This window comes from Primulina eburnea, chromosome 6, assembly GCF_022965805.1.
Source record: "Primulina eburnea isolate SZY01 chromosome 6, ASM2296580v1, whole genome shotgun sequence".
NCBI classification, from domain to species: domain Eukaryota; kingdom Viridiplantae; phylum Streptophyta; class Magnoliopsida; order Lamiales; family Gesneriaceae; genus Primulina; species Primulina eburnea.
Genome location: NC_133106.1, coordinates 30755606 through 30771192, shown reverse-complemented (window position 1 = coordinate 30771192; position 15587 = coordinate 30755606). Strand labels below are relative to the sequence as shown.

General features: G+C 33.2%; 1 protein-coding gene across 1 annotated transcript; it reads left to right on the top strand.

Annotated features, from left to right (window-relative positions):
- Positions 1 to 9146: 9146 nt before the first annotated feature.
- LOC140835467 (nuclear transcription factor Y subunit B-4-like) lies at positions 9147 to 9626 on the top strand. Its single transcript, XM_073200961.1, has one exon. The coding sequence runs from the start codon at positions 9147 to 9149 to the stop codon at positions 9624 to 9626; it is 480 nt and encodes a 159-aa protein (XP_073057062.1).
- The last annotated feature ends 5961 nt before the right edge of the window (positions 9627 to 15587 follow it).

Here is a 15587-nt window from a genome sequence, read left to right as displayed (position 1 = left end):
TCTTTCTTTTCTTAATGAATAAACGTTTGTATATATATATACTTCATGCATGGCTAGAAACGTGGCTCGCGTCTTTGTATTGCACGTCTCGCGCATATGCGCGACCCTCCTTGGCGCACATGCGCGAGACCTACTGTCTCGTGCAATGCAACTCGCGCAGATGCGCGCCTCCACGCCGTGCATGTGCGCCAACTTCACTGCCCTGCTCGCGCATATGCGCCCGTTCACGTCGTGCATATGCGCCAAGCGCTCCCCTAGACTGCTGGACACCTCGCGCATATGGGCGCCCTCACGCCGCGCATAGGCGCGAAGTCTTCTGCCAAAACCGCGCATGTGTGCGTACCAACTCGCGCATGTGCGCGTATGACATCCCTTCGCACATATTTCGTGTCTGTTCTCGTCTTTCTCGGTCTACTTCCTTCCGTCCATAATCACATCAATTAATCAAGAAATCATTTCAGATTAATCTCATATTACAGGAAATAAAATCTCGGACATTACAATTTATGAAACACTAAAAACGTTTTTAAAATACTTGTCCCAACAGAGAATCTTACTAATTATTAATATATTAATGTATCAATATACTAATATTTTTTTTATTACATGAAAGATTATGTTATATTTTGATTATTATTATTACACATGCTTAACATGCTATTACAAAAATATCCTTGCTATATATTTTTGTCAATAAGTAAGGCTCTTTATTTTTTGTCAATAAGTACGGTGCACGTGCAATGCACGAAAATTAAAATTTTAATAAATCATTACATAAAATTTTGCAAACAAAAATATAATCTGATTAGATCCTATCAAACAAACCAAATATAACCTTAAAAAAATTTACTAATATCAATCTACTGAGAGTGAGTCTCATGTGAGACCGTCTCACGGATCTTATCTGTGAGACCGGTCAACCATACTCATATTCACAATAAAAATTAATACTCTTAGCATAAAAAATAATACTTTTTCATGGATGACCCAAATAAGAGATCCGTCTCACAACTACGACCCGTGAGACCGTCTCACACAAGTTTTTGTCATCTACTAATATATTTTTTGATAACATAAAAAACTATGTTATAGTTTGATAATTATTACACATGATTGGCACGCGATTACAAAAATATCTTCACTATATTTTGTCTCAAGTGGCACACCACGCACGTGTGTTGCACGATAGTTAAAATTTTAACAAAAAAAATTAAAATACTGTTTAACAATTAAACTTGTACTAAATTAGTAATAAATAATAATCTCTTAAATTTTGTTATTTTCTTGTCATTAATATCACTCTCGCATAATTATTCATTTAAACGTCTTCGTTTTCGATTGACTTTTTCTTTAAAAAAAAAAAGGAAACGGGGTGTGTCAAATTTATGAATGCGAACGAATATAATTTTATTTATTCGACTACCCCGAAAATCTTATCTCACCGTGATTATGACAAACGAAACTTGAAATATTTTATGTTGTCAGGAATTCAATTCAGATACCCAAAAAAGCACAGATTTTGCACTATCTTTTCATTTAAACGGCTGGTAGACGTCAAACTCCTCCAATGGAAACTCAACACCAGCATCCATTGATGGGCCACTGGATGAGTTGGGACTGGGGTGTATAAAAGTCATCATTCACTGGACCGGTTAGCCCATCGTGAGGTCCATGATCCACCACTTGCTGAGCCATTACTTGGTCTAAGCCTGGACAGAGTCGACGACATTGGGCCTAATCAAAGGCCTGTCACTCATGGTTTCCTCCCTCTGCCTCCTCAAGAACTGAGTCAGAGTTTCTGCATGGTTGTGGAACTTGGTCGTCTCCATGGCGTAAAGCAAATCCTCAGGAGCGATGGTCTTCCGACGGTCTCGATGGCATATTGTGTTGGCTTCTCGAGTGACGTCTCTTTCGCATATAATGCGATCTCGTTCATTTGCAGCGCATGCATGATATTATGGTTACGTTAGCCATTGAAAGGTAGGTTAGCGTCACATTTAAACGGTCAATTGCAAGCAAAGATGAAATTGTTTATTACTAGCTAGATTACTATGAGTTTAAACATTAAACAACGTTCTAATTTTTTTAAATAAAATTTTAATTATCGTGCAACACATGTGCGCGGTGCGCACATGACTTCATTTGAGGCAAAAGATAGTGAGTAATATTTTCATGTTGCATACGTAATAATCATCAAAATATAACATATTTTTTATGTAATAAAAAATATTATTAGATCGATGTATTAATATTTTTACGATAAGACATGAACCTATTAGAAAAATCACTTTAGTCATTTTAAGGAATGAACATAAATACTCTCAATTTCATTTATTATTAAAATATAGAGAATAACATTATTGTAATATTAACAATATATTTTAAACTTAAATTCCCTGACAATACCCTGTTTTCTTTCTCACCATCTCCATTTCTTGGGTTTTTTACAAAAATAATTTAATTTTTAAAACTTTTTTCAAAAATAATGTAAAAAAAAAAACATTTCAAAACTACCCTAATCCGCTCTCACGGAGCGCGGATGCTGCACACGTGGAGCAGCGTCCGCGCTCCGTCAGAACGGACGCTGAGCCAAGTAGGCATCAGAAAATATTAGCGACGAATAATATAACCACACCGTCGCTAATTTGCGACGGTTAAAGAAACCGTCGCCAAACCGTCGCTAATATTATCGACGCTTTATAAACCGTCGCTAAAATGTACCCAGCGACGGGTTATAAAACCGTCGCAAATGAGCGACGGTTTTAAACCGTCACTAAAGGCGCCCTTAACCGTCGCTAAATGCGCATTTGAAACTTTAATAAATTTGCATGATGGGCTTATACTCTTGTAAGCCCACGATCCATGCCCCCATTATATTAATATCATCATAATCTCGATCGACGATCCAATATCATTGATTGACAATTTCAACTTGTTTGTTTATATGACGCACACTTTAATTTCGAGATACTTACCTCTACGCACGCTACGCGTAATTGTATCAACAGCGTGCACATATGCGCCGCGGATAATTTTGAACTTTCAACGGCTTGCAAGTTTGCAGCCTTCAATATACGCTGCGGTAAGAGAATTTGCGCGCTGCCAAAATCCATTTTTGTTGTAGTTAATATTGTGGGTGTTCAACCGAAATGGATTTTTATCCGAAGTTTGAACACCCACAATATTCACTACAACAAAAATGGATTTTCGCAGCGCGTAAATTCTCTTACCGCAGCGTATATTGAAGACTGCAAACTTGCAAGCCGTTGAAAGTTCAAAATTATCCGCGGCGTATATGTGCACGATGTTGATACAATTACGCGTAGAGTTAGGTATCTCGAAATTAAAGTGTGCGTCATATAAACAAACAAGTTGAAATTGTCAATCAATGATATTGGATCGTCGATCGAGATTATGATGATATTAATATAATGGGGGCATGGATCGTGGGCTTGCAAGAGTATAAGCCCATCATGCAAATTTAATAAAGTTTCAAATGCGCATTTAGCGACGGTTAAGGGCGCCTTTAGCGACGGTTTTAAACCGTCGCTCATTTGCGACGGTTTTATAACCCGTCGCTAGGTACATTTTAGCGACGGTTTATAAAGCGTCGATAATATTAGCGACGGTTTGGCGACGGTTTCTTTAACCGTCGCAAATTAGCGACGGTGTGATACCCTTGTCCCACATCGAAAAAAACAAAGATTTAAAATGAGTTTATAATGGCTTACAATGGACTTCTATAGCAACTTGGATTAATCATTTTCGTAAAGCGAGGACGAATACGAAGTAGTTGCTATAGAGGCCCATTGTGCAGTCACGCAGGCGCGGGCTCGGGCTCGGGGCGTGACAGAATAAAAATAATCCAAATATTATTTGTGGAAAAATACCAATAATTTCGGATTTAGTAAGCAAATTTGTGGGATTTTAGAAATATAATTTTTATTATTTTAGGAAATCAAAAATATACCGAAAATTGGGAATTAGACACAAAAGTCGAAATTTCACAGACTGGTCAAGGCTTAATTTCGAAAATTAGCTTGGATATAGATATATATTTTCGAAATTTAGGATAAGAATAATAAAGATTTGATCACGATTTAGATATAGATTTGATCACGATTTTAGATGAAGATTTGATTCAGAATCAACGCGATTTGATACACGATCAGGATAGCAGCCAACCCCTATAAATAGGAGGGCATGGATCTCGAAAATTCACACCACTTTTCTCTCAAATTTTCGAGAAACACACCTAGTTTCTTAGGATTTTTTTCGTGCACGGCGAAGCGCTGCCGCAGTCCAGCCACCGGAGTTTTACGTTTTTCTTCAAGAAGCTTAAGGTAAGTGGGCTTGTTTTAAATTGTTGTATTTTTCGGTGCATGTATTTCGGTGCATGTAATTTTCGGTTTTATTAAATTTCGGTCGAGTACAACTCTTTTCTACCCCTTCTGGTTATGATTTGTGCATAAGTTTTATGTTGACACTGTGAGGACCCAACTGGATATGGGAGGGAATCCCAACTATGACATGACCCTCATACGGTGGGGATATAACCGATTCGGCCTCGCCCCCTTAGAGGAATAAAAATTAGGGACTGACGTCAGTAAACCATTGAAAGTAGAGGAATCTCAGTGTCAGGTCAAGTATACGAATGTGATATGAGTCAGATTATGCATGGTGTGTGTGTGTAAATTTCGAATTGTTATATGCATGTTGTTGTGTACTCGAACGGCCCCCACTTGCTGAGTATTTCCCAAAAATACTCACCCCCCCTTACACCTCCCCAGATAAAACTGAAGATAAATCAGAGGAACAGGTCGAGGAAGAAGAGTCGGACCAGTTTTGGGGCTGGTGAAATTATTATATTCGAATTATGCTGCAAGATTTAAGGATTTTAGTTGGTTTATTTTATTTGTAAACGCTTCCGCAATTTAATTATTTATTCAGTTGTAAAGACAATGGTTTTTTGCGAATTTATGAAATAAACTGGTTTCGGTTTATACTGTGCTACGAGGCTTGTCGTTTTTTCGATTTTGTGATTGATGAGCGACGCCGGTGTCTAAGCCCGGTCTCGGGGCGTGACAGACGGTGTGTTATATTATCCGTCGCTAATATTTTCTGATGCCTACTTAGCTCAGCGTCCGTTCTTACGGAGCGCGGACGCTGCTCCACGTGTGCAGCGTCCGCGCTCCGTGAGAGCGGATTAGGGTAGTTTTGAAATGTTTTTTTTTTTTTACATTATTTTTGAAAAAAATTTTAAAAATTAAATTATTTTTGTAAAAAACCCCATTTCTTTCCTCCTCAAACTATCACATATATTCTATCTAGCTAATTTTTTTCACAGAAATTCTTCACAAATGAGATAAATATATTTGCTTTTTTTTTAAAAAAAATAAAGGGTCGTAAATGTTTTATGCTTTCGATAATTCAGACCTGATCATAGGGTTAATAATTGTAATTTGCCCCACCTTTCAATGACTGATAAAGAAATAAACATAAGTTTAAGGACTCGATCGGATGAAATGAACAAAGTCGACGGGACTTGGATTTTCCAATTCTACCTAGGGCCGATCCTAATAATCTTTGGGTCTGAGTCTAACTTTTAAAAAGAGGCCTCCGAATCATAATGCATGTTCATATTTTTTTACTTCCATAGCAATTTTTCAAATTAAATCAATACGTCAAAGACAATAGAAAAAACTAAAAGGAATAAAAATATCAAACATGTCCAAAATGATCACTAAAAAACAACTTGCCTCACAGTTTTAGATCTAAAAATACTAATGAAGTCTGTATAATCAAGTTGTTCAGTAATTTCTTTCTCAATCGATAAGATTGTCAATCCATTCAATCTTTCTCGCGATATGGTTGATCGGAGAAAAGTTTTGATGAGCTTTATCTTTGAGAAACTTCGCTCTGCACTTGCTACTGTGACCGGGACATTCAACAAGATTTTATAAGCAATATGAGCATTTGAAAGCCGGATAAGCATTACATCCACCAAATTTTCAGTCAAAAAACGTAGATTATAGATAACATAAAGCCCCGAAGAAAGTAAAAAACTAAAATAAAAAATTAAAAGCCCGAACAAAGCAAATACAAGAAAATAGACTTACGGCTCCTCACACGTCTTTCAATCAAACCTAGAGACGACGCAGCGACTGGAGTCGATTAAGGCTTGTCTGCAGATGAATATTGGAGAAGGTTGGGAATAAATCGATAACAGGCTAATTCCATTTAATAAATATTTGATTTTGGGCCATCTAATAACTAGTATTACATATAATAATTTTTTTTAAAATTTTTGGGCCCCAAAAAAGAGATGGGCCTAATTCATTGGACTCATTTGCCTCTTAATAGGCATGACTCTGATTCTCCCCATGAAAAGTACCGAGAAAAGCTCAGAAGCTACGATGGGAGGAGGAACCTGTAAGACGAGGCTTCTCCAATCGGAAACCGCCGTCATACAGGATCTAGTTGAACATAACCACTAATACACTCAACTTTTTGATATTTCGTGGGATGTTGGTAATCACGGTTTGAGTTCTTAGCATTAGTTGGAGAATTTTTAAAATAAGAAATTTTCAATTTTAAATGTAAGTGAATAAAAGGAAGATAAACGAAAATTGGGACATTGTGTTTGGGTTTATAATAAAAAAAAATGAGATTTGGATTTGTAACTGGATTTGGATTTGAAGTTCATGAAATTAAAATTTCATTTTGATATTTGGCTAAAATTTATAATGTAATTTGAAATTTAATTTGAAAATTAAAAATTAATATTTCTTATATTAAAAAAATACGTAATTCATATTTTTAAAATTATTTCTATAAAAACTCATTTTTTTTATTATCAAAAACGAAAAAAAAAATTTAGCATATGACAAATATGTTTATTAAATATCTTTTTAAGAAATGAAAAAAATATAAAGTTTATCAAGCTGAAGTTAAAAATAAAGTTATCATCTTTGATAAATTAAATGTTAAGATAAAAGGAATGGAAATTTTTTTAAGAGAAAAAAAATTATATAAATTTTAAAATATAAAAAATTATTTGATTGTCTCAAACATATATATATGTAATATAATAATATGAATTGATAATATAACTTTTAAATAAATGATATTTTGTAATATTTTTAAAAACACTTGAAGATTTATATGTAAGTTATACAAATTTAATAAAACATATTTGAGTAGGTCTTTTGTGAGACGGTCTCACGAGTCTTTATCTGTTATACGGTCTCACGAAACTTTATCTGTGAGACGGATCAGCCTTTGTAACGCCCCAAATTCGACGACTCTCCTCACTGTACCAAGACGAGTCTTTCCAGCGTGCATATGTTCTCACTCACACGCACCCTGGGAAACTTCCCAGAGGTACACCCATCCCAAAATTGCCACAAGTCAAGCACGCTTAACTTTGGAGTTCTTATGTAATGAGCTACCAAAAAGAATATGCACTTTCTTGATATGAGTAATATATATCAAATCTTTTAAGCTCTTTTTCAACTGTACAATCCATTACATTGAACAGTCTCGGAATCCTCTCATTCCGGTGTGGGATCAGTTCATTCATGTTCCCTCCACCTAGAAGTATGCCAGTAACCGCTCATTGTTCGTGCAAACTTCATGGCACTGGCGATCACCCATTTGAGTTGGTTCCAGGTGCACGGCCCCGGCTAAAGCACCTTACCGGATGGCCCCTCGGCCCCGGGCCTCACAGCCTTACCGATATTCACAATAAAAAGTAATACTCTTAGCATAAAAACTAATAATTTTTTTATGGATGACCAAATAAAATATCCGTCTCACAAAACACGACCCGTGAGACCGTCTCACACAAGTCTTTGCCAACATATTTTTATTGTTTTTAAAACTTAAATCCCATTAAATCCTACCGATTTTGTAAGAATTTCGCTTAATTAAATAAAATCTCATCAAATACCAATCTCATTTTGAAATTTTATTTTATCAAATAATAAATAGTATTTGCAATTCCAAATCCCATCAAATTCCATACAATTACATTGTGTTAAACACGGTCAGTAACATAATGATTGCCCCACTCTAAAATTTGTGATTCGCATGACTATTATCACAATCTATTGGAAAATTTCATTACCAATTTTTTAAAAATTATTATTACCAATCATTTTACTTACCAAAACAATTAAATTTTCATGCCAAATGTAATGAAAGGATTAAAATGGAACACATAAATTGTCCAATCCTTGCCCATTTTGCCCCTCATGGGTGTTTATCGGAGTCTTTTCGCGTTTATAAATATGACTTAAATTTTTATATTTTACATAGATTTGAATAAAATTTAATATAAATATAAATCAGAGATCGCAAATGGAACGTGCTCTAAGATTCAACTCGCAAATCGGATACGTCGCAAGACCGCCACAGAATTCCGGTGAATGATTTTGTTTTTTTTTTAAACTGAGGGAGGAGTTTGTTACAATTGAAACTCAAACCTAAGATCTCGTTTTAAATTTGAAACATCGGTCTCAGATGAGTTATAAATCATCTGCATTGATGGATCTGTTTCATCTCAGTAGCCATATGAATTTTTCATATCATTGGATTGAAGTTTCCTTTTTATATATATAAAAAAGTAATATGAAATATAATTTATTATGAGAAAATAGAGTATTTTTTAAAAGTATAAAATTTGTATTGAAATAATTAAATACAAATATCGTGTTTAAAAGGATAATGTTTGCATAAAACAATATATAATTTTTTTTATTTATTACAGATCTGCTCGTTATTTAACCTAGAATATGTTGAGAATTGAGTTTATGTATTGTAAAGCTTTGGTTACTTGTAATTTACATGCAGGTCCGATTCACTTTGAAGTAATGCATGTCTCCCATAATTTGTAACTCGATATTTTAGATGCATCGATCAAATAGAGCTGAAATGTTGCTTTTGGTGAATTTTTTTTTAAAAAAATTGAAAATTAACATAAGTAGAAATTGAGATCTAAAATATTATATTTATAATTTTCCTTCTCATATGTGATTATTGTAGATGATGGCAACGTCTCAAACAACAGATTCATCCATGCCCCGCAAGAGTCATTCAAGCGTGACGCCAATCTCTACCTTCCGATGTCCAACGTAACCAAAATCATGCGTAGCGTGCTGCCAGAAAACGCGAAGATCGCGGACGACGCTAAAGAGACCGTTCAAGAATGTGCGTCGGAGTTCATCGACCACATCACTCGTGAGGCCAACGCGATATGTAACCGAGACCATCGGAAGACCATCACTCCTGAGGATTTGCTTTATGCCATGGATACGGCCAAGTTCCATGAGTATGCAGAAACTCTGACTCATTTCTTGAGGAGGCAGAGGGAGGAAGACCTGGCGCGCAACTTTATGCGTGACAGGCCTTTGGTTTGGCCCAATGCCGTCGAAGCTGTCCAGGCTCAAGACCAAGCACTGGCCCAGCAAGCTGTGGATCCTGGGCCTCAGGGTGGGCTAACCTGTCCAATGAATGATGACTTTTATACGCCCAACTTGGGTGAAGGACCATCCAGTGGCCCACCGATGAATGCTGGTGCTGACTTTCCATTGGAGGAGTTTGATGTCTACCAGACGTTTAAATGAAAGAAAGTTGCTGCTGTATCAAAAAATTTCATGTTTTATTTCTAATAATAATGGCGGAATAAGACTTTTGGGATGCTCGATTAAACAAAACTATATTCGTCTGCTCGTTTCTTTCGTTTTTTTAAAAGAAAACGGTTGATTAGAAGAAAAAACGTTCAGATGAATAATTGTGCCATTAGTATAAGTCAGATTCAAAAACATGCATAGCGTCGAAACCAAGTTTCTGTTGGGAATTAAACCATCAAAGATCAAACTAATTTGAGAGAAAAATCAATCTATTCAATTAATAGATTTAATTTACAGAAGAAAAAAACTCTCAAGCACTCTCAAGGCTCTCCTCTACTTGGGATTGGGATTCCTCAACTGGGAATGAGATGCTTTAAACAACAAGCTAAAGCCTCTATTTATAGAGAATATTCTGCACATGTGAACGGTGGACGGTGGACGGTGGCAGCCATTGAAGAATTCTCCAATGGCTGCACCTACCCTTCTAGATAGTGGCTGGAGATTTCCAATTTGAGTTCTTCAGTTTCAAGATTTAAAAAATTGAACGAGTTTTGTACGAGTTTCTGTGTTAAAATAACTATATTGACATGTCCTGGTTGTAGAACGATATCTAACTCTAGTTTGCTACTCATGCGATGGAAAACAAGACACTGGTGGTCTAATCTCACTTGATATTCGAAGGTGGCTAAAAAATTGCAACGAGAAAAAAAGAAAAAGGAAAAAAGAGTGAAATTTCAAAACTTGTAATTTTAATAAGATCTTTTTATGTTTTAGTTTTTTCTAAAATTAAATTAACCGCAGTTTTTCATAACTCGAACACACATACATATTTATCTATTCCATAAAATTTAAAATTTGATTTTACATAGTTATGAGTAAAAATAACGAAGTTTATATCTATATTTTTTTAAAATTAATAATGATGTTCCAAGATGTTAACTTATTTATGATTTTTTTAATCTTATTATTTGAAGAGCATATTTGTTTTTACTTTTTTTTTGGGTTTATGATATATTCGGTTAAACGGCATATTTAATTTTTATGTACTTCATGATTAAATGGTATCTAACAACGATAGCAAACTGAAGCAAATCGATTTTTTTTTTATATATATTTATAATCATTTCAACTTGATAGTTAACTCATTATTACTTTTCTAACTACTTTTCTGTTTTTGTTTTACGAAAATAGTTAACTCAATATACATTAAGCTTATTTTTTTCAATAAGATAAGGATATCTGGTCGTGGCATAATCTCTTAATCCACTAACATTGAGAGCCTAGAAAGGACTCTCGTTGATGTCGCATTGTGTTCCATAGATTCGAAAGGTAGCTAGCTGACACGTAACTATTCGCTCTGCATAGAACTTATTTTTCGATATTACTTATAGTTCTGATATCATTTTATCATGCTCCGAGTCTAGGCCCGCTCAAGCACAAATGCACAATTAATTCTTGTAGCGACGGTTTTGTATTCATTCTCTACTTAAGGATATTGGTTAATCTAAATTGTTATAAAATTATATAATAAATTATTGTAATCCTTTTTAAATCTTTTTTCTAAAATTTGGGACAAAGGTAAAAAAATTCTCAATATCACATTTATATATTATATGATAATATAATTTACACTCTAATTATTATTTACGTTTACAAAACCATTAACATTTTATTTATATATAAAATGGAATGTAAGCAATATAATATATTTTTATATATTATTGAGAATAATATTTTTTTTTGTTATGCTATGATCTTTATTTTTTTATGATAATGGAACTCGCAGTTGTTTTTTTTTGTGTGTATTATGTAAACTCTCGGGTTAATATAATAACTTGCAAACTTAGGTAAATTATAGCATCTGATAAATTGTTGATATAGATAATCGAACTCATAATATTAGTAAAATATTCACCAACTCTGTGTTATTATGATCTTTATTACATAGACATAACTTGTGTACAATTACCTATCAAATACTTTGAACGTTTATGAGATTCTAACTTAAGAGTTTTCTCAATTCGAGATCGATTTTAAATTGACAGATTTGGATTCCAGATCGCTGACGCATTTATTGATAACAATTACTTTTTTTCTGGCAAATTTAATTTTATTTATTAAATTTTCATTGCTTCATAGTTGAGTGTGCTAAAATTCCATATTGCAATTTTCCCTATTTCTAAATAATAGAAATACATATCATTATCATTAGAAAATAAAATCATTAACATTAAACAAGATATGCAGCATGTTGTTTTCCTTCCAATTATTTGCCAATATATGGTATTGTTTCTTAGTCCTTAAATAAAATCACAATTTTTTTTTATTTCACCATGCAATATCATCATAAGAAAATCATTGTTCTAAGTTTTGTTTAATAATTTATGGATATGAATTTACATTCGAAATGAAATATTTATAATCATTGAATTTTAATTTAAGCATATTAGTTAAAACTTCTTATGAAGAATTATAATTTATTCAAATTATGTTATATGTGTACAACAAATAATATTAAAAAACTATATTTTACACATGCAATACGTGTGCACCAGCCACAATATATATAATAGCTGAGCTATCATTTTAAAAAATTAATTACCGAGACAAATTTAAAAAGAAATTTTCATTAATATTTTTTTTAAAAAATAAGAAAATCAATTTTCAATAATAAGCGAACAGAAGAAGTGATGACAATTTCCTTCAAACCCAACGGATAATTGCCCGGATGAAAGAATGAATGTAGAATATTTTTTACCCGATTAAATAAATGAGTAACGACATATGTGGATTTTTGGGTATCAAGATAGAGGCTTGTGTTAAAGAATCATACCAATACTCGATTCGAAACCAAAATAAATTATATTCTGAAGCCCAAATATATTAATATACATGTATATAATAGTATAAATATATAATTGTTTGGTTATGATGTTAATTTTAATATGCTTTTGTTGAATAATATTAATTGAATGCAAAATAAAAAATTTATTAGTATAGAGTTGATGCTACTTTTGTAGGATAATTACATTAGAATAAATTGTTTTTATATTTTGTTATTTTTTCTATAATGTTTAATATATTTTATATTTAATATTTTTCTTAGTTTTCTCAACAATTTAATAAATATTCATAACTTATTCAAAATAATTCAAATTTTAGCAGGTTAATATTCACTATTTGCTTCCACTATAAGTTTTATTTATTTATTTATTGATGGATATTGGCATGATAAGTTTTTGTTTTTATTTAGCAAGTACACAATGATTGTTCCTCATATTCTCACTATAAAATTTGCGACCCGCATAAATATTATCATAATTCGCAGGAAAATTTTTATCACCAATTATTTTTTGAACATTATTACCTACTATTTTACTTAACAAAAGAATTAAATTTACATGCCAAATGTACAATAAAGGAATGCCTAAAATCTACATTGTCCTATTTTGCCACCGACGGCGTTTCTCGGAGTCTTTTTTGCGTTTATAAATACAACTTAAATTTTTATATTTTACGTAGATTTGGAAAAAAAATTATAGAGCGAAAAATAAGATACGTAGATGGAACATGCTTTAAGATCTCAGTCTCAAATTCGATACTCCACAAAACCGCCACAAAATTCCGGTGAAGGATTTTTGAAGAAAAAAATTGGGAGAGATACTTGTTATAATTGAGTTTTGAACCCAAACTTCATCTTAAATTTGGAGCATTGATGTCATATTAGTTATAAATCATCGGCGTCGAAGGGTCGATTTAATTTTATAGTAAGTCTTTTGTGAGATGGTTACATGGACGAGTCAATCATGTTCATATTTATAATAATAAACAATATTTTTGACATAAAAAATAATATTTTTTCATAGGTGGCTCAAATAGGAGTTTCGTCTCACAAAATTAAATCATGAACCATCTCACAAAATTTTTTGTGTTGGAATTTCTCATGTCATTTTATTGAAGTTCCCTTTTTTGAAAAAAATACCAAAGATGTTTTTTTATGATTAGGAAATAGAGTTTTTTAAAGGCACAATTTGTACTGAAAGAATTAAATAAAAATATTGTGTTTAAAAGGATAAGGTTTACATTACAAATTTTGAAATATAATTTTTTTTATTTTTGGCTAATAGATCTGGACCGTATTTAACACTAAAATATGTTGAGATTTATGTATAGTAAGCTTTAATAGTTTTAAGTAACATAATAGAGATCTTCTACTGTGCACATCACTGTGCATATATCGTGCACAGTAGAGTCGTCGGATCATGTTGACGTCATATGTGTTCCAGTTGATCTAAAAATAGTGTTGTGCATAGAAAGATCTTATGCCCAACCTTAGATCCAAGTCGTACATGCGGTCCAATGCACGTGACCGCAATGTATATCTCCCATAATTTGTAACTCGATATTTTAGATGCATCGTATCATGAAGACTAAAAATTATATAAGAATATAATGAATGAAAGTTTTTGGAATTTTATAAATTAGAAATCTAGATAAAATAAAATCTTTTGATTGTATTTAAATTTATATTTTAAATAACACGTCATATTAGAATTTTCAGTAAGACAAAAATAGATATATTTTCAAAATCAATATGATTCGAATTTGAAATATAAAATATTGTTAGATAACATCCGAACTAGGTAGTTTTATAACTTCCTGTTCGGGTATAGTTATTCAAGATGATAATATTTAGAACAATAATATATCGATCCATGCCCAGATTCAAAACCCGCAAGAATATGTTGAAATGTGACGCTAATCTGTACCTTCCAATGGCTAAAGTAACCAAATCATGCGCAATGTGCTGTCAGTGAACGAGATAGCATCGTACGCTAAAGAGACGGTTCAAGGATGTGTCTCGGAGTTCATCGACCACATCACTCGAGAGGCCAACGCGATATGCGACCGAGAACATCGGAAGACCATCACTCCTGAGGATTTGCTTTAGGCCATGGAGACGACCAAGTTCCACAACTATGCAGAAACTCTGACTCAGTTCTTGAGGAGGCAGAGGGAGGAAGACCTGGCGCGAGACTTCATGCGTGTCAGGCCTTGGATTTGGCCCAATGTCGTCGACTCTGTCCAGGCTCAAGACCAAGCCCTGGCCCAACAAGCTGTGGATCCTGGGCCTCAGGGTGGGCTAAGCGGTCCAATGAATGATGACTTTTATACGCCCAACTTGGGTGAAGGATCATCCAGTGGCCCATCGATGGATGCTGGTGTTGATTTTCCATCGCAGGAGTTTGGCGTCTACCAGCCGTTAAAATGAAAAGAGAGTGCAAAATCTGTGCTGTTTTGGGTATCTGAATTGAATTCCTGAGAACACAAATATTTCAATTTTTGTTTGTCATAATCACGGTGAGATAAGATTATCGACGTAGTTGATTAAATAAATTATACTCGTTCGCGTTCATAAATTTGACTGTTCGTTTTTTTTAAATGAAAAAGTCAATCGGAAAACGAAGATGTTTAAAGGAATAATTATGTTATAGTAATGAAAAAAATAACGAAATTCAAGAAATTATTATTTTTACTAATTTAGTACAAGTTTAATTGTTAAACAATATTTTAATTTTTTTGGTTAAAATTTTAACTATCGTGCAACATATGTGCGTGACGTGCCTTATTAGTTGACAAAAATAAATAGCTTACCGCAAGCTATGACCATCATGTCGCCATTTGAGATATAAATATAGTGAAGAAATTTTTGTAATCGCAAGCCAATCATGTGTAATAATCATCAAAGTATAACATAATTTTTTATGTTATCAAAAAATATATTAGTAGATTGATACATTAATATATTAATAATATCTAAAGATTATATTTGGTTTGTTTGATATGATCTAATCAGATTATTTTAGTGATCTAATCTCATCAAATATTTGATTGCAATTTTATGTATTAATTTATTAAAATTTAATTATCATGTGTCGCATGTGCGCCTTGTTA